Genomic DNA, 18604 nt, shown 5'->3' with positions numbered 1-18604 from the left:
TTTTTCTGAGCTATTGCTTTAGTGGCAGATTCCATAATACTTTCAAGAGTTAAGAAGAGGTTCCTAATCACAGCCTCATTTACATTTACTCCTAACCAGGGAAGTAGGGCCTTCCTTCAAAGGAAGCAAATCTTGAAAATTGAATGCCTCCTGGTAATTCCCATTTAAGTTTTTGGCTCAGGATTGGAAAGGTGACAGCCATGGAGGCCAGTAAAAGGGTCCGTAGACCACACAGGCAGTTTTATTCTGGTTACCCTTTCCTCATGTACTTTTCTTTGCATAGAGCCTGGACACAAGGTTTCCCAAGTTTGGGGCTGTTAACCAGAGATAAGGAAATGGACCAGGGTGACCCTGGCATCATGGACAGATAAGAGTTTTTTAAACGACAAATCCAGCAGTCTGAAAACTTACCCCCTTTAGCAATGGTCTTGGAGATATGGATAATGGCATCATCTTTCTAGGCCAATGCCAGAGTAAAGGAAAGAAAGAGAAGAAAAAAAAGGTTTCATATTTAGTTAAAGTATGAAGTCCCAATCCGACATCTTTGGTGGAAGAAGTCTACCTTGATGTCAGCTGCTTCTCTCCAGTCAATTTGATGTGGTGGCCTCCAGCATTTGTACAGGACCAGATGACAGGTGGAGCCTTTTTCAGCTCTGGGTTATATATCTAAGGTTCAAGTTCCTGAAGTTTGGCTGCCGTCTGGGTAGTAGGAGGAAGACCTGGATCCTTCCAAGGAGATCCAAGGGCAGTCTTTGTTCTTAGTGATTCTAAATCAGAAGGGTGGGAGATAATTAGAAACATTAGTTTGGAGATTTGTAGCCAGATATTTGAGGAAACTAGAAGAATTCAAGATCCAGTCCAATTAACAGGTATATAGCAAAACCTCAAAGGCAATTATCAGGATTATGCAAAAATAATTTTTCTCTCTACAACCATCCACATTTCTTATTTTCCAAGGATAATCACAGTAAAACTTAATTTGTTTGTATTAAATTTGGCTTGATTATTTACATAAGTGCAGCAAGAATAGTTGACCATATACGTTCTTTTTGAGACTGCTTCACTGGCACTTTTCATAAGGAATCTCAGACTGAACTATTAAAAAGCCTCTAAGGCCAAGAACTCACCATCAGTTTTTACTTGCAATACCTACAGTTTGGGTAAATTCCTCTCTTCTTGAGGTTCCTGGGTCTGCCAGGAAGTTACCTGCCTTACTCACTTGGTAAGGTTGCTGGGAACCCTGTAAGCAAGGTACCAGGCTGATTTTTTCAAGCAGTTCCTTAAAGTTGTCTGGTCAATTTGAGCCTTTATACATCTCTCTTTTTTTTTTTAAAATGGAGCTGGGAATTTTTTTATTTATTTTATTTTATTATTTATTTTTGTTGCACCGGCTCTTAGTTGTGGCAGGTGGACTCCTTAGTTGCAACCCGCGGGCTCCTTAGTTGCAGCTCACTGGCTCAGTTGCAGCACATGTGCTCTTTAGTTGCAGCTTGAGGGCTCCTTAGTTGCAGCACGTGTGCTCCTTAGTTGTGGCCAGCAGGCTCCTTAGTGTGGCATGCAAACTCTTAGTTGTGGCATGCATGGGGGATCTAGTTCCCTGATCAGGGATCGAACCCACGTCCCCTGCATTGGAAGGTGGATTCTTAACCACTGTGCCACCAGGGAAGTCCCTACATCTCTTTTAAATATGACATTCTACTCAAAACTTTGGTAATATATGACTTCCCTGGTGGTCCAGTGGGTAAAACTCCACACTCTCAAGGCAGAGGGCCCAGGTTCGATCCCTGATTGGGGAACTAGATCCTGCATGCATGCCTCAACTAAGAGTTCACATGCTGCAACTAAAGCCTGCATGCCTCAACTAAGACCTGGTGCAGTCAAAATAAATAAGTAAATTAATTAATAAAAAAACTTTGATAATCTATCCAATGTTATTGTGTTCTGTTACAAGGAGAACAGACTCTTATTGAACTTACTGAAACAGCAAACTATATTGGCATGAAAAGAATACTCAAGAGTTTCTGAAATTTGAAGGGATTGGGTAGGGAGAAAAAGTAAAGGTTTCGTCTTTGTTCACTAAGGTATAACTGATTTAACTTGTCAATAGCTTCAAGAGAAAGAAAACAGGTTTCCTTAAATCTGGAAAAACAAAACATAAGAGAACCAGCAACGTTTCAAACAAAAAGTCATCACCAAAAATTATAATGATCTTTATCAGTTCATTTAGTCCTATGTAATTAATTATTGTTGATCTCGATCTTTTGTTAGCAATTCTATGAATCCAGTTTTTCCTTAGAGTTCTGAAAATTCTTACCCAGTTTTGTGGTATGATCTGAAAGTTATCAGGAATCTGTATTCTAGAGTACCTGTCAGGATCCTTTCTATGAATTTCTCTGAAGATGAAACACTTTTGTAGGAACGCTTTTGCAAAAGCATCAGAGTAAAACAATAACTACCTGTAAATAACAAAAAGACTTAAAATAGCCATGGTTAAAGATCTGATTAGAGTTCATTACAATGCAATTGATAAGGAAATTTGGTTATTTCTGTGACACACACAACATTTTAAGATAATAACTGGAATTACAAGTGATAACATACTAGGACGTCTCAGATTTTAGGAATTTCATGCAATTTCTGGAACACTTATAATACATACCAACATAAATGCAACATTAAAAAGTTTAGGGGCTTCCCTGGTGGTGCAGTGGTTGGGAGTCTGCCTGCCGATGCAGGGGACACGGGTTCGTGCCCCGGTCCGGGAGGATCCCACAGGCCGCGGAGCGGCTGGGCCCGTGAGCCATGGCCGCTGAGCCTGCGTGTCCGGAGCCTGTGCTCCACAATGGGAGAGGCCACAGTGGTGAGAGGCCTGCGTACCGCAAAAAAAAAAAAAGAGTGCAGCTCTCTCCTCCAAGATCCACCCCGGCTAAAGTTCCCCACATGTGCTCTGCTTCTGCTAGTCCCAGAATTGGATTGAATCTGGGGAATCCAATCACCTGATCACAACAGAGCACCAGAAGGCCTGTGGCAGCACCAACACAACGTGATTTCTGTCCAGAGATTTGAGTGTCAAAAGGAAAATTTTCCTGAAGTTCAAGGAAGTGGCTGTAGTAACAGTGATGAAGACAACGCCTGGTCACCTACCTAGTGGTCATGACGGTGGACAAGGTTGTCCCACCCTTATGTTACTAGCTGACCATCAGTGGTCAGCTTTTCCCACTGAGTAACTTATTTTCAGGAAAACCATTTTGTAAGGGAGTGGCCAAGATGGCGGAGTAGGAAGACCCTGAGCTCACCTCCTCCAACAGGCACACCAAACAGAGCGATTATCAATGAGAATGACCTGCAGACTAGCAGAAAAGGTCTTCCACAGCTAAGATACAGAGAAGGAAACACAATATGAGAGGACGGACAGAGAAGACCCACACCCCCTGTGTAGGTGACCCACAAATGGGAGGATAATCACAGTTGAAGAGGTTCTCCCCAAGGAGTGAGGAGTCTGAGCCCCGTATCAGGCCCCCCAACCTGGGGAATCTGCACGAGGAAGACCAGCCCCCAGAATCTCTGGCTTTGAAGGCCAGCATACAGGAGAGCTGGAGGGCTGTGGGAAAGGGTGCACATAAAATATCACATACTCCTAGACCCAGCACAGAGGCAGTAACTTCAAAGGAGCCTGGATCTGACCCACTAGCTAATCTTGGAGAGCCTCCTGAAGAGGCAGGAGGCAACAGAGATTCCCCCTACAGGAAAAGATGACAGCGTAAGCCATTACGGGAGCTTGCTCTACCACAAGGACCCAGGCACTGGCAAGTGCCATTTTGGAGCACTTCCTCTAGCCTATTAGCACTGAATCTTAACTGGCCCCTAGCTAGTTGGCACGAGTCCAAGGACCCCCTGGATTGAGCCACCAGCCACTCTGGGACATAGCCCTGACCATCAGCAGGCCGAGGACCCAGCCTCACCCACCAACAGGACAGCACCAGCCATGAAACCACCCAGCCTCAGCAGCCAGCCACACTGGCACATGGCCCTGCCACCAATGGGCTGGGACCAGCCCTGGGACGGCTCTGCCCCCAGGACCCTCTGGCAGCGACCGGGGCCAGGGACCAGCCCCACCTACCCGTGGACTCACAGTAGTTGGCCCTGCCAAAATAGAAGGACCCATGCACCCACCACAGGTGGCACCACTAGAGCCTATAATTTTGGTGATCAGAGGGGAGTGTGCTGCTGGGCCCCATAGGACAACCCCTACATGAGGCCACTTCTCCAAGACTGGGAAATGTAACTGACCTATCCAATACACAGAAATAAAAACTGAGTTAGGCAAAATGAGGCAATGGAAAAATATGTCACAATGAAGGAACAAGATAAAACCCTGGAAGAAGAACTAAGCAAAGTGGAGACAAGCAATCTACTCAATAAAGACTTCAAGGTAATGAATATAAAGATGCTCAACAAACTCAGGAGACGAATGGATGAACACAGTGAGAAGTATAACAAAGAGCTAGAAAATATAAAGACAAGTAGAACTGAAGAATATAATAACTGAAATTAAAAATACGCTAGAAGGAATCAGCAGTAAAATAGGTGATACAGAGGAACAAATCAGTGAACCGCAGGACAGAGCAGTGGGGCTCATTGAAGCACAACAGGAAAAAAAAAGAATTAAAAAAATTACAATAGTTTAAAAGACCTCTGGGACAGCATCAAGTATACTAACATTTGCAATACAGGGGTCCCAGAAGGAGAAGACAGAGAGAAAGGGGCAGAAAACTTATTTGAAGAAATGATAGCTGAAAACTTTCCTAACATGGGAAAGGAAACAGACATCCGGGTCTAGGAAGTACAGAGTATCCCAAACAAGATCAAATCAAAGTGGTCCACACCAAGACACACTGTAATTAAAATTGCAAAAGTTAATGATAGAGACTATTAAAAGCACCAAGGATAAAGCAACTAGTTATGTACAAGGAAATTTCCATAAGTCTATCAGCTGACTTTTCAGCAGAAACTCTGCATGCCAGAAGGGAGTGGCATGATATATTTAACGTCATGAAAGGAAGAACCTACAGTCAAGAATACTCTACCTGGCAAGGCTATCATTCAGGTTTGAAGGCAAGACAAAGAGTTTTATAGATAAGCAAAACCTAAAAGAGTTCAGCACCAGAAAACTGGCTTTACAATAAATGCTAAAGGGACTTCTCTAAGAAGAAATGAAAAGACCACAGCTAGAGATATGAAAATTACAAAAGAAAAAATCTCACTGCTAAAGGTAAATATATACTCACAGTAGTAGATCAGCTCCTCCACAACAAAGGGTCACATTGAGATGGGTAGGAGAGGCAGAGTTGCAGTCTTCCCCAAACCCCATCCCCAGTATGGTGACCCACAAGCAGGAGGGATCTCACAAATGTACTGCTTATCCCTGAGGAGTCAGGGGTTTGTGCCCCACATCAGGCATGCTAACTCTTGGGACCTGCACTGGAGAGACAGCTCCCAGGATGCCTGGTTTTGAAAACCAGCAGGGCTTATGTTCAGGAGAACCACAGGCCTATAGGGAATGGAGATTTCTTTCTTTAAGAGCTTGTACACAGACTCATTTGCCCTGGGACCAAGCACAAAAGCAGCAGTTTGAAAACTGCCTAGACCATATGTGAAGAAGATTTATTTGTTAATCCTAAAGCATCTGCTGGAGGGGCAGGAACCTATTAGGACACTCTCTGGGGACACCGGCACTGGTGGGCACCCTTTCTGCTTCTCCTTCTACCTTGCTAGCATCGGCTTGGCAGACACCTTTTTTGCACTCTCCCTCTGACCTGTTAGCACCAGGGGGCATGTCTGGCATCTGAGACTCTCCCTTGGCCCCAATCAAAGCTGGCTAAGCAAGTACCTCAGCCCTACCACTTCTACAGCCCCACCAAAGCCAGTTGGGTGAGTGCCCTGCACCTGTACTGTTCCCACGGTCTCACCAAACCTGACCGGGCAAATACACTGCCTCTGCATTACTCCTGTGGCCCCACCAAAGCCAGCACACACATGCAGCCCATAATGGGGATACCCACTGAGTGGTTCACTCTGGTGGCAAGGGGTATTATATTTCTGGGTCCCAGGGATCCGAAAAAATCAGAAAGTTCTTGACACCCTCAAAAACTGGGACCTAGCTAGAAAAAATCAGGCTGCTTAGACAATCACAAATGATTAAGAGATGACCAAGAGCTAGGTCAAGCTTAATGATAAGTCTTGATCTCCTACTCAAGTCTGCTCCTTCAAGACTGTTTTGCCTAATACATAGAAACAAACACAGAGAGCCAAGCAAAATGAGGAGACAGAAGAATATTTTCCAAATGAAAGAACAAGACAAAACCCCAGAAAAAACCTTAATGAAACAGAGATGGGTAATTTACCTGATAAAAATGTAAAAGTAATGGTCATGAAGATGCTCATGAAACTTGGGAGAGGATGGATCAACACAGCAGAACTTCAACAAAGAGTAAATATGAGAAAGTACCACACAAATCACAGAGCTGCAGAATACAATAACTGAACTGAAAAATACACTGGAGGGGTTCAACAGCAGAATAGAAGAAGCACCGAAAAGAATCAGTGATCTGGAAGACAGGGCAGTGGAACTCAACAAAACAGAGCAGCAAAGAGAAAAAAAGAACTTTAAAAAGTGAAGATAGGGGCTTCCCTGGTGGCTTGAGTTGAGAGTCCGCCTGCCGATGTGGGGGACATGGGTTTGTGCCCTGGTCTGGGAAGATCCCACATGCTGCAGAGCGGCTGGGCCCGTGAGCCATGGCCACTGGGCCTGCGTGTCTGGAGCCTGTGCTCCGCAACGGGAGAGGCCACAAAGTGAGAGCCTCGTGTACCATAAAAACATTAAAAAATTTAAAAAAGTGAAGATAACTTAAGGGACCTATAGGACAACAGCATGCAAAATAACATCCACATTATAGGGGTGAAGAGAAAAAGAGACTCACTTCACATCTAAAGATGCACACAGACTGAAAGTGAGGAGATGGGCAATCTCTGTATTTTTTGGTTTCCCACCACATGGAGATCAGCTCAGTGCTTTGTGACCGCCTGGAGGGGTGGGATAGGGAGAGTGGGACGGAGGGAGATGCAAGAGGGAAGAGATATGGGGACATATGTGTATGTATAACTGATTCACTTTGTTATAAAGCAGAAACTAACACACCATTGTAAAGCAATTATACTCTAACAAAGATGTTTAAAAAAGTTATATTTACATCTTACAACAGTCTATTAAGTCTTCAATAGCATTATGTCTAGAAAACCAATGTACATACCTTAATTTAAAAATGCTTTATTGCTAAAAATACACTAACAATCATCTGAGCCTTCAGCAAGTCATAACCTTTTTGCTGGTGGAGCGCCTTGCCTCGATGTTGATGGCTGCTGACTGATCAGGGTGGTGGTTGCTGAATGCTGGATTGACTACAGCAATTTTTAAAGATAAGACAACAATGCAGTCTGTGCACTGACTGATCGAATGATTTCTCTGTAGCATGCAATTCTGTTTGATGGCATTTTACCCACAGTTTGACTTCTTTCAAAATTGGAGTCAATTCTCCCAAACCCTGCTGCTGCTTTACCAATTAAATTTATGTACAATAGTATCATAAATCCTTGTTGTCATTTTAACAATCTTCACAACATCTTTACCAGGAGTAGAGTCCATCTCAAGAAGTCACTCTTTTGCTCATCCATAAGAAGCAACTCCTCATCCATTAAAGTTCTATCACGAGATGGCAGCAATTCAGTCACATCTTAAGTCTTCACTTCTAATTCTAGCTTCTTGCTATTTCCATCACATCTGCAGTTACTTCCTCCAGTGAAGTCTTGAGCCCTTCAAAGTCATCCATGAGGGCTGGAATCAACTTCTAAACTCTTGTTAGTGTTGATATTTTGACCTCTTCCCATGAATCATGAATGTTCTTAATGGCATCTAGAATGATGAATACTTTCCAGAAGGTTTTCAATGTGCTTTGCCCAGATCCATCAGAGGAATCACTATCCGTGGCAGCTATAGCCTTATGAAATGTATTTCTTAAATAAAAAGACCTGAAAGTTGAAATTAGTCCTTGATCCATGGGCTGCAGAATGGATGTTGTGTTAGCAGCATGAAAACAGTAACAATCTTGTACATCTCCATCAGAGCTCTTGGGTGACCAGGTGCACTGTCAATGAGCAGTAATGTTTTGAAAGGAATCTTTTTTTCCTGAGCAATAGGTCTGAACAATGGGCTTAAAATATTCAGCAAACCATGTTGCAAACAAATGTGTTGTCATCCAGGCCTTGTTGTTCCATTTATAGAGCACAGGCAGAGTAGATTTAGAATAATCCTTAAGGGCCCTAGGATTTTCAGAATGGTAAATGAGCATTGACTTCAGCTGAAAGTCACCAGCTGCTTTAGCCCCTAACAAGAGAGTCAGCCTGTCCTTTGAAGCTTTGAAGGCAGACATTGACTTCTCCTCTCTAGCTATGAGAGAATGGCATCTTCTTCCAATATAAGGCTGTTTAATCGACATTGAAAATCTGTTGTTTAGTGTAGCCACCTTCACTAATGATTTTAGCTAGATAATCTGGATGATTTGCTGCAGTTTCTACTTTGGCACTTGCTGTATCACCTTGTACTTCTATGTTATGGTGACAGCTTCTTTCCTTAAACCTCATGAACCAAGCTCAGCTAGCTTCAAACTTTTCTTCTGCAGCTTCCTCACCTCTCTCAGCTGTCACAGAATTAAAGGAAGTCAGGGCCTTGCTCTAGATTAGATTTTATTTTATTTTTTGCAGTACGTGGGCCTCTCACTGTTGTGGTCTCTCCCATTGCAGAGCACAGGCTCCAGACGCGCAGGCTCAGCGGCCATGGCTCACGGGCCTAGCTGCCCCGCGGCATGTGGGATCTTCCCGGACCGGGGCACGAACCCATGTCCCCTGCATCGGCAGGCGGACTCTCAACCACTGCGCCACCAGGGAAGCCCTAGACTAGATTTTGGCTTAAGAGAATGTTGTGACTGGTTTGATCTTCTATCTGACCACTAAAACTTTCTCCATATCAGCAATAAGGCTGTTTTGCTTTCTTATCATTAGTGTGTTCGCTGGAGCAGCACTTCTAATTTCCTTCAAGAACTTTCCCTTTGCACTCACAATGAGGCTAACCGTTTGGCACAAGAGGCCTAAGCTTTCAGTCTATCTCAGCTTTCAACATGCCTTCCTTAGTAAGCTTACTCATTTCTAGCTTTTGATTTGAAATAAGGGACGTGCAACTCTTTCTTTCTCTCGAATATTGAGAGGCCATTGTAGGGTTTTTAACTGGCCAAATTTCAATATAGTTTTGTCCTGGGGAATAGGGAGGCCTGAGGAGACGGAGAGTCACAGGGGAATGGTCCATAGATGGAGTAGTCAGAACACACAAAACATTTATTAAGTTTGCCATCTTATATGAGCATGATTCCTGGCACCGCAAAACAATTACAATAGATCAAAGATCACTCATCACAGATCACCATAACACATATAATAATGAAGAATGTTTGAAATATTGTGAGAATTACCAAAATGTGACATAGAGACACAAAGTGAGCAAATTCTTTTGGAAAAAATAGCACCAATAGATTTGCTCCACACAGGGTTGCCACAGACTTCTAATTTGTAAAAAATGCAATATCTGTAAAGCATAATAAAGTCAAGTGAAATAAAATGAGGTATGCCTATAAAGGAGCCCAGATAGATAGATAGATAGATAGATAGATAGATATAGATGATAGATAGTGGATGAATGGATGGATGGGTAGATAAATTCACCTCTTATCCATCATCCCACTCTAAACAAAGGTCAAGGTATAAAAGCTGTTCCCTAAGCCTCAAAGTTGTGCTCTAGCAACTGTGACAATACCAGCCATGCTGCCGACTGGGCTGGCCCTTCCCCCGCCCTGCACATTTTTTTTTTTTACATCTTTATTGGAGTATAATTGCTTTACAATGCTGTGTTAGTTTCTGCTTTATAACAAAGTGAATCAGTTATACATATACATATGTTCCCATATCTCTTCCCTCTTACGTCTCCCTCCCTCCCACTCTCCCTATCCCACCCCTCTAGGTGGTCACAAAGCACCAAGCTGATCTCCCTGTGCTATGCGGCTGCTTCCCACTAGCTATCTATTTTACGTTTGGTAGTGTATATATGTCCGCCCTGTACATTTATGGTCGAGCTTCCACACACCTTTGCTGGCCTTTATCCCCCCATCCATTCTTTAGGTCCCAATTGGAGACCCAACCCATCCATGGAGCACAGCAACTTCTTTGCCCAGGAATTCCTTTGTATTTGGACATAATCAAGTGACAGGTTTTTCTCTCCCCACTCCTCCCTTCCCAGGGAATAAAATGAGGTGCACACTTACAAACTTTTAGCAGAGCAGAAGGGCTATGGCGGGCTGGGTCAGTCTCAGCTGTGGGAAGGGGGTTCATCTTGTAGATATGTTACCTGGGGCAGTGCCAGGCATGGCAGCTTCCCAGGTACAGGTCCTGAGCCCACCTTGCACCTTGTTCCACCTCTGCCAGGAGGGAAAACCCATGACTTTCAGCCAAGACCAGAGGCTGAGAGGGAGAAGAATCGGGCTTTGGGGGTCACACAGAAAGGTCCAGAGCCCAAAGGGCCACTGAGGCAAGAGTAGAAAGAACAGGTACACACAGGGGAAGGAACTACTTTCTGCCCATCTGAGGCAGGCTCCTAGGGACTTGATGGGAAAGTAGAAAAAACAGGAAAGAAAAAAACTGCTGGCCCCAAACTCTTTTCCGCCTATGAGTCATTTCAGTCTTTTGAGGTAATGAACTGTACTTTTCCCCTTTCCAAATCTTACAGGGAAAAGGGACAATGATTAATGGTATAGGTTTGTAACTTAACTATTTTGTATTGTTTTCTTTTCCTTCTACGTTCTAGGGTATCATATCACCTGCATCCCAGGATCCCTGAGGGAAGGGAATTTTTTTTCCCCTTTTACATTGCTGACCTCTGCTGGATGAGAGGAAATTCACAGGCGAAGGCTGATTTGTCTCTAAAGTTTTGTTTGGGTTTGATTTAATTCAAATTCAAGATTGTTTGAAAAAAATAAAGGATTTTTCTGTAAATAAATAATTTTTAAAATTTACAGCAAGAAAGTGTTAAATATTTTATGTTTTTACAATGATGAAAAACCAGAAGTGATTGTGAAATACATGTACCTGTATTGTTGATGAGTGTGAAGTGATGTGACCCTACGGAATTGAATTTGTAGAACGTAAGGAGAGTAATTTTAAAAGGGCCCTTGGGGTGTCCCTGGTGGCGCAGTGGTTAAGAATCTGCCTGCCAATGCAGGGGACACAGGTTCGAGACCTGGTCCGGGAAGATCCCACATGCCATGGAGCAACTAAACCCTGTGCACCACAACAACTCAGCCTGTGCTCTGGAGCCTGTGATCCACAACTACTGAAGCCCACGTGCCTAGAGTCCGTGCTCTGCAACAAGAGAAGCCACCGCAGTGAAAAGCCCACCCACCGCAATGAAGAGCAGCCCCTGCTCTCTGCAACTAGAGGAAGCCCAGGCACAGCAACGAAGACCCAACGCAGCCCAAAATAAATAAATTTATAAAAAATTAAAAAATCAAATCAAATCAAAGGGCCTTTGATCCAGTTGATCTTCTGCAAATCCAGAAGCCATAAGTAATTTTAAAAAGTAAAAGTACTCACCTTTTGGCTGGAACTGCCATCTTCCAGTAATTCTCCAAAATGACCAACACAAAGGGAAAGAGGAGGAACACCTGCTGCATGTTCTCTAGGCCTTTTAGAAAACATGGAGTTGTTCCTTTGGCCACATACATGCGAATCTACAAGAAAGGTGATACTGTAGATATCAAGGGAATGGGCACTGTTCAAAAAGGAATGCCCCGCAAATGTTACCATGGTAAAACTGGGAGAGTCTACAATGTTACCCAGCATGCTGTTGGCATCATTATAAACAAACAAGTTAAGGGCAAGATTCTTACCAAGAGAATTAATGTGCCTATCGAGCATATTAAGCACTCTAAGAGCCGAGATAGCTTCCTGAAACCGGTGAAGGAAAATGGTCAGAAAAAGAAGGAAGCCAAAGAGAAAGGTACTTGGGGTCAACTGAAGCGCCAGCCTGCTCCACCCAGAGAAGCACACTTCATGAGAACCAACGGAAAGGAGCCTGAACTGTTGCAGCCCATTCCCTATGAATTCATGGCATGATGGGTGTGAAGAAAATAAAAGACCTGGACTGTAAAAAAAAAAAAAAAAGTAAAAAAGTAAAAGTACTCATTCCCAAAGTTACTCATCAAATTATGCCCATAAATATCCAGGAGCACACTATTGGCTAAGGAGATTGTGATATACCCACATCAGTCAGATATGAAAGCTGATTTTTTTCTTCTAGTTTTGTTGAGATACAATTGACATATAGCACTGCGTAAGTTGAAGGTGTACAGCATAATGATTTGACTTATATGTACCACGAAATGATGACCACAGTAAGTTTAGTGAACAGCCATCATCTCATACAGATACAAAATTAAAGAAACAGAAAACCTTTTTCTCCTTGTGATGAAAACTCTTAGAATTTACTCTCCTAACAACTTTCTTTGTAACATATGGCAGTGTTAATTATAGTTATTATGCTGTACATTATATCTCTAGTACTTATTTATCTGATAACTGGAAGTTTGTACCTTTTGACAACATTCATACAATTTCCCCTCCCTCACCCCTGCCTCTAGTAACCACAAATACAATCTCTTTTTATATAAGTTTGCTAGTTTTTGTTCACTTGTTTGTTTGTTTTTGAAGTATAATTGCCCTGCAACACTGTTAGCTCCTGTTACACAACATAGTGATCTGTTATCTCTATATATTTCAAAAAAAGCACCATGATAAGTCTAGTTACCATCTCTCACCATACAATAACACATAATTATTGACTATATTCCACACACTGGGTATTTCACATCATGACTCATTTTTTTACAGCTGGAAGTTTGTATTTCTTAATCTCCCTCCCCTGTTTTTCTCTTCTCCCCAACCCCCTCTCCTCTGACAACCACCTGTTTGTTCTCTGCATCTACGACTATGTTCCTGTTTCATTGTTTGTTCATTTGTTTTGTGTTTTAGATTCCACATATAAGTGAAATCATGATATTTGTCTTTCTTTGTCTGACTTATTTTGCTTAGCGTAATAACCTCTAGGTCCATCCATATTGTCAAAAATGGCAAGATTTCATTCTTTTTTTATGGCTGAGTGTGTATATATATATATATATATATACACACACTCAGCCATACACACACACACACACACACCCCACATCTTCTATGTCCATCTATTGATGGGCACTTAGATTGCTTCCATATCTTACCTATTGTAAATAATTCTGCAATGGACATAGGGATACATATACCTTTTCAAATTAGTGTTTAGGTCTCCTTTGGAAAAATACCCAGGAGTAAAACTGGTGGATCATATGGCAGTTCTATTTTCATTTTTTTGAGAATTCTCCATACTGTTTTGCATAGTAACTGCACCAAATTTACATTCCCACCAACAATGCCAAGGGTTCCCTTTCCTCCACATCCCCAGCTCTTGCTATTTGTTGTCTTTTTGATGACAGCCATTCTAACAGGTGTGAGTGATATCTCATTGTGGTTTTGATTTTCATTTCCCTGATGATTAGTGATGCTGAACATCTTTTCATGTGCCTGTTGGCCTTTGTATATCTTCTTTGGAAAAATGTCTGTTCAGGTCCTCTGACCATTTTAAAATCAGGTTGTTTGTTTTATCGATGTTGAGTTCTGAGTTCTTTGTATATTTTGGATATTAACCCCTTATCATATATATCATTTGCAAATATCTTCGCCCATTCAATAGATGGCCTTTTTGTTTTGTTGATAGCGTCCTTTGCTGTGTAAAACCTTTTTAGTTTGATGTAGCCCCATTTGTTTGTTTTGGCTTTTGTTTCCCTTACCTGGGAAGACAGATCCAAAAAAAAATATTGCTAAGACTGATGTAAAATAATGTACTGGCTATGTTTTCTTCTACAAATTTTATGGTTTCAGGTCCTACATTCAAGTCTTTAATCCATTTTGAATGTATTTTTGTATATGGTGTGAGAAAGCAGTCGTTTGATTCTTTTGCATGTTGCTGTCCAGTTTTCCCAGCACCATTTATTGAAGAGGCTGTCTTTACCCCATTAGATACTCTTGCTAACTTTGTCCTACACTAATTGGCCATATAAGTGTGAGTTCACTTCTGGACTCTCTCTTCTATTCCACTGATCTATGTGTCTTTGTGTGTGTGTGTGTGCGTGTGTGTATGCCAGTATCATACTGTTTCGATTACTGTGGCTTTGTACAAGAGTTTGAAATCAAGAAACATGATACCTCCAGTTTTGTTCTTCTTTCTCAATATTGTTTTGGCTATTCTGGGTCTTTTGTATTTCCATACAAATTTTGGAAATACTAGTTCTAGTTCTGTGAAAAATTCCATAGGTATATTGATAGGAATTGTGTTGAATCTGTAGATTGCCTTGGGTAGTAGGGTCATTTTAACAATGTCAATTTTTCCAATCCATGAACATCGTATATCTTTCCATTTGTTTGTGTCATGTTCAATTTTTTCATCAGTGTCTTACAGTTTTCTGAGTACACGTCTTTTATCACCTTAGTTAGACTTATTTCTAGGTATTTTATTCTTTTTGATGTGATTGTGAATGGAATCGTTTTCTAAATTTCTCTTTCTGGTAGCTCATTGCTAGTGTATGAAAACACAACAGATTTCTGTATATTAATTTTGTATCCTGCAATTTTACTGAATTCATTGATGAGTTCTAATTTTTTTTCAGTGGTGTCTTTAGGATTTTCTATATATAGTATCATGTCATCTGCAAACAGTAACAGTTTTACTTCTTTCTTCCAATCTGGATTCCTTTAATTTCTTTTTCTTTTCAAAGTTCTGTGGCTAAGACTTCCAGTACTAAGTTGAATAAAAGTGGTGAAAGTGGGCATCCTTATCTTGTTCCTGACCTTAGAGGAAATGCTTTCAGCTTTTCACTATTGAGTATGATGTTACCTGTGGGTTTGTCATATATGGCCTATATTATGTTGAGATTTGTTCCCTCTACATCCACTTTTTTGAGAGTTTTTATCATAAATGGATGTCCAAATTCGTCAAAAGATTTTTCTGTATCTATTGAGATTATCATATGATTTTTAGTCTTCAATTTGTTGATGTGGTGTTTCACAGTGATCAATTTGCAGATATTGAACTATCCTTGCATGTCTGGCATAAATTCTGCTTGATCATGGTATATGTTCCTTTTAATGCATTGTTGAATTCAATTTGCTAATATTTTGTTAAGGAATTTGCATCTATGTTCATTAGTGATATTGACCTGCAATTTTCTTTTTTGTGATATCTTTGCCTGGTTTCAGTATCAGGGTGATGTTTGCCTTCTGTAATGAGTCTGACCCAGGTCATTTCAAATTCCTCCTTCTGCCCTGGTTCTCCAAGCATGTGAAATTTTGTGTGTGCCCTTAAGAACGGAGACTCTATTTTCTACAGCCCTCTGTCTCTCATGAAAGTTAGACCCACTGGCCTTCCAAGCCAAATGTTCTGGGGGCTCATCTTCCCAGTGCAGGACCCCTGGACTGGGGAGCCCAGTGTGGGGCTTTGACCCCTCACTCTTGAGGGGAACCTCTGCAATTGTAATTATAATCCTGTTTGTGGGTTGCCTATGCAGGGGTATGGATCTTGACTATATGACATCTCTGCGCCTCCTACCCATCTCATTGTAGTTCCTTTTAAAATTATTATCTTTAATTATACAAGATCTTTTCTGCCAGTCTTCAGGACATTCTCATTGATAGTTGGTCTGTAAATAGGTGTAATTTAGGTGTGCCCATGAAAATAGGTGAAATTGGGATCTTCCTACTCTGCCATCTTGGCCATGCCCCATAAAAGCTGATTTTTTAAAGACCCTCTGGCAACTTGGAAAATACATATGACACATGCTTAAGGCTCAGCAGTTCTTATTCAGGGTGTGCACTGAACACGTAAAAACTGAAAATACAGAGTCCCAAGTCCTAGCCAAGAAGATTATGCCTAAGTTGGACTGGGTGTGGAAGGGCACTGGATTTTGGAAAAACCCTCCAAGTGTATCTTCTACTTACACCCCATATAAAATTCTAAATTAAATGAAAAAAACCTGGATGTCAACTGTCATTTTTTTTTTTTTTTTTTTTTTTTTTGCGGTACATGGGCCTCTCACTGTTGTGGCCTCTCCCGTTGCGGAGCACAGGCTCCAGACGCACAGGCTCAGCGGCCATGGCTCACGGGCTTAGCCGCTCCATGGCATGTGGGATCTTCCTGGACCAGGGCATGAATCCGTGTCCTCTGCATCGGCAGGCGGACTCTCAACCATTGCGCCACCAGGGAAGCCCTCCAACTGTCATTTATATTTCAACTTTAATTTGATAAAACATTTAATTGCATGTGGGCAGGAACAAGGAAGGAAGAGGGCCCTGTATCTGGATGAAGTGGATATATGCTCCCTCCTGCAAGGTACCAACCAAAATAAGAACCATATTTGATGACACTAGGACTGCAAGCAGTATATAAATAATGTGTAATTTCATTTAATATAATAATATTTAAAAATATGAGTTGAGTGATATTTTTCTAGCTGTTAGTTTTGCCAAATACCAATGTAGAAATTAGCCTTCTGCAGCTGCAGAGGCAACTGAATTTCCAGCTTGCTTGTATGCAGCTCAGTCCCTCTTTTAACAACCATAAAATGGCCCGAACATCACTGACCCACAACTCTCAAAATCACCTAAACTAGAGATAATCCAACAGCTTTGGACCATCTGCTGAGGGAGGCAGGCAGCATGGCAGGAAGAGTCTTGTGCTGGAGAGACAAGAGACTCAAGGCCTGGTGTTGACTTGCTGCTAACTCACAAGTCATCTTGGGTGAGTCCCTTCCCCCTTGCAGATTACTGTAAAATGAGACGTAAGGGGTCCAAAGTTAAACACCTTCAGGGGGCAGGTAATACCAGTGAGTGAAATGGGCCAGGACCAAGACAATGGAGAATAGTGAAGACTGGGGAAAGTTGAGAGTTCATGCCTTTGTAAAGGGATAGCCACTCCTCAGCTCCTGCAGATTGTTTTATCAGGGTTGCTGAGAACAGTTATGAAGGTTGTACACTGCACAAGGACACTATTTCAGAGGACATGTCATTCATATCATAGATGTAGATATTTTCTGTAGAGGGTTTTGAGGAAAGGATACCTTATAATTTGCACGAAGGTGTTATATGGGCTTTCAGAAGCCCTAGTTACCATGTGGGAATACAGTTCTAATGTTGCCGGATCTGTTGTTGTTGTTTTTGAGAAGCTGGAAATATGGCTTTTAATGTAAAATGTCCCTAATTTAAAATTAGGTGGAAACTAATTCCAAAACATATTTGACATTGTGTGAGCTAACCAAAACTCTTCTGGAGGTCAGATTCAGGCTATAAGTTGAAGATCTCTGACCCAGAAGAACTGTAAGTTACTGACACTTCAGAGACCCTCCTATTCTATGTACCTCGTGTAATTTTGAAGGAATCAGAAATAAATAGTAATTACCTGGGTAAATTGTATGGATGTAACAGGAATTATATGGATATAAAAAGTAAAAGTGCATCCTTTGAATGATGGTATGTATAACATTCTCCCTACTTATCATCTGGTTAACTTTAATTCATCCTTTCTTATTACAAATGTTATTTCTCCAGAGAGAGCTTCCTAAGACTTTCACCTCAATAAGGTTCCCCTCTTACACTTTCTTAAAACACCTTCCTTTACTAAATGCATTCTTCAACTTTGTATCTTAAGATAGTCACTTGTGTGAATGTTTGCTTACTGTCTGTTTGCTCACCATTTGATGGAGAGTATGTCTTTGTTAACTGTTGTAACCCCAGTAGGGCTATTGCTGGTACATATCAGGCACCCAACGTAGATTTATTGAATGATGGATTAGTCTCCACCCCATCAGTAAAACATCCCTTCTTCTTGGAAATCTCTGACTGAACTTGCTGCCTGGTGTTTGACTTCTGCATTCCAGAACTTGGAGGACGTCTGTGTTCCATTTCTGAGCAGGGTCTCTGGTGTGTCCCTCTCCCCGACATAACTCCTGAGCCAGAGAAGAGAGCCAGTTCAAGGCAGTGATGTTCAGGACATCCATGCTTGGTTCGTGGCTAAAACCCACCTAGATGGGGGTTGGAGGACACATAATTCAGGTAACACACACCAAGACATGTTAGAAAGTTCACTTCATCTTGGATGCTGGGGTAGAGGGGGAGAGTTTTCAGCCCATAATTAAATTCTGCTCCCTGTACATATTTTGCATTCTTATTTTATTTTATATGAGTAACAAGATCATTATGATGCCAACTAATAGGCCAGCCCTCCTGCAGATTTATTGAAGAAATCTGGTAGCTTTCCAAGGCAAATTGCGTTGTTTTTTTTTTTTTTTTTTTTTTTTTTGGTACTTGG

At 41.7% G+C, this 18604-nt stretch overlaps 1 protein-coding gene and 1 long non-coding RNA gene across 2 annotated transcripts; one reads left to right on the top strand and one right to left on the bottom strand.

Annotated features, from left to right (window-relative positions):
• Positions 1 to 574: 574 nt before the first annotated feature.
• On the bottom strand, positions 575 to 18464 carry LOC132416684 (uncharacterized). Its single transcript, XR_009517685.1, has 3 exons — positions 17988 to 18464; positions 2315 to 2456; positions 575 to 767 (listed from the first exon to the last, which is right to left on the bottom strand). It is a non-coding gene; the product is annotated as an uncharacterized lncRNA (long non-coding RNA).
• On the top strand, positions 11785 to 12302 carry LOC132415877 (large ribosomal subunit protein eL21-like). Its single transcript, XM_059999019.1, has one exon. It carries the CDS (start codon positions 11788 to 11790, stop codon positions 12268 to 12270), a length of 483 nt encoding a protein of 160 aa, XP_059855002.1. The 5' UTR covers positions 11785 to 11787; the 3' UTR covers positions 12271 to 12302.
• Positions 18465 to 18604: the final 140 nt, after the last annotated feature.

This window comes from Delphinus delphis, chromosome 20, assembly GCF_949987515.2.
Source record: "Delphinus delphis chromosome 20, mDelDel1.2, whole genome shotgun sequence".
Classification (NCBI taxonomy): Eukaryota; Metazoa; Chordata; class Mammalia; order Artiodactyla; family Delphinidae; genus Delphinus; species Delphinus delphis.
This window is presented reverse-complemented; position numbering and strand designations above follow the sequence as displayed.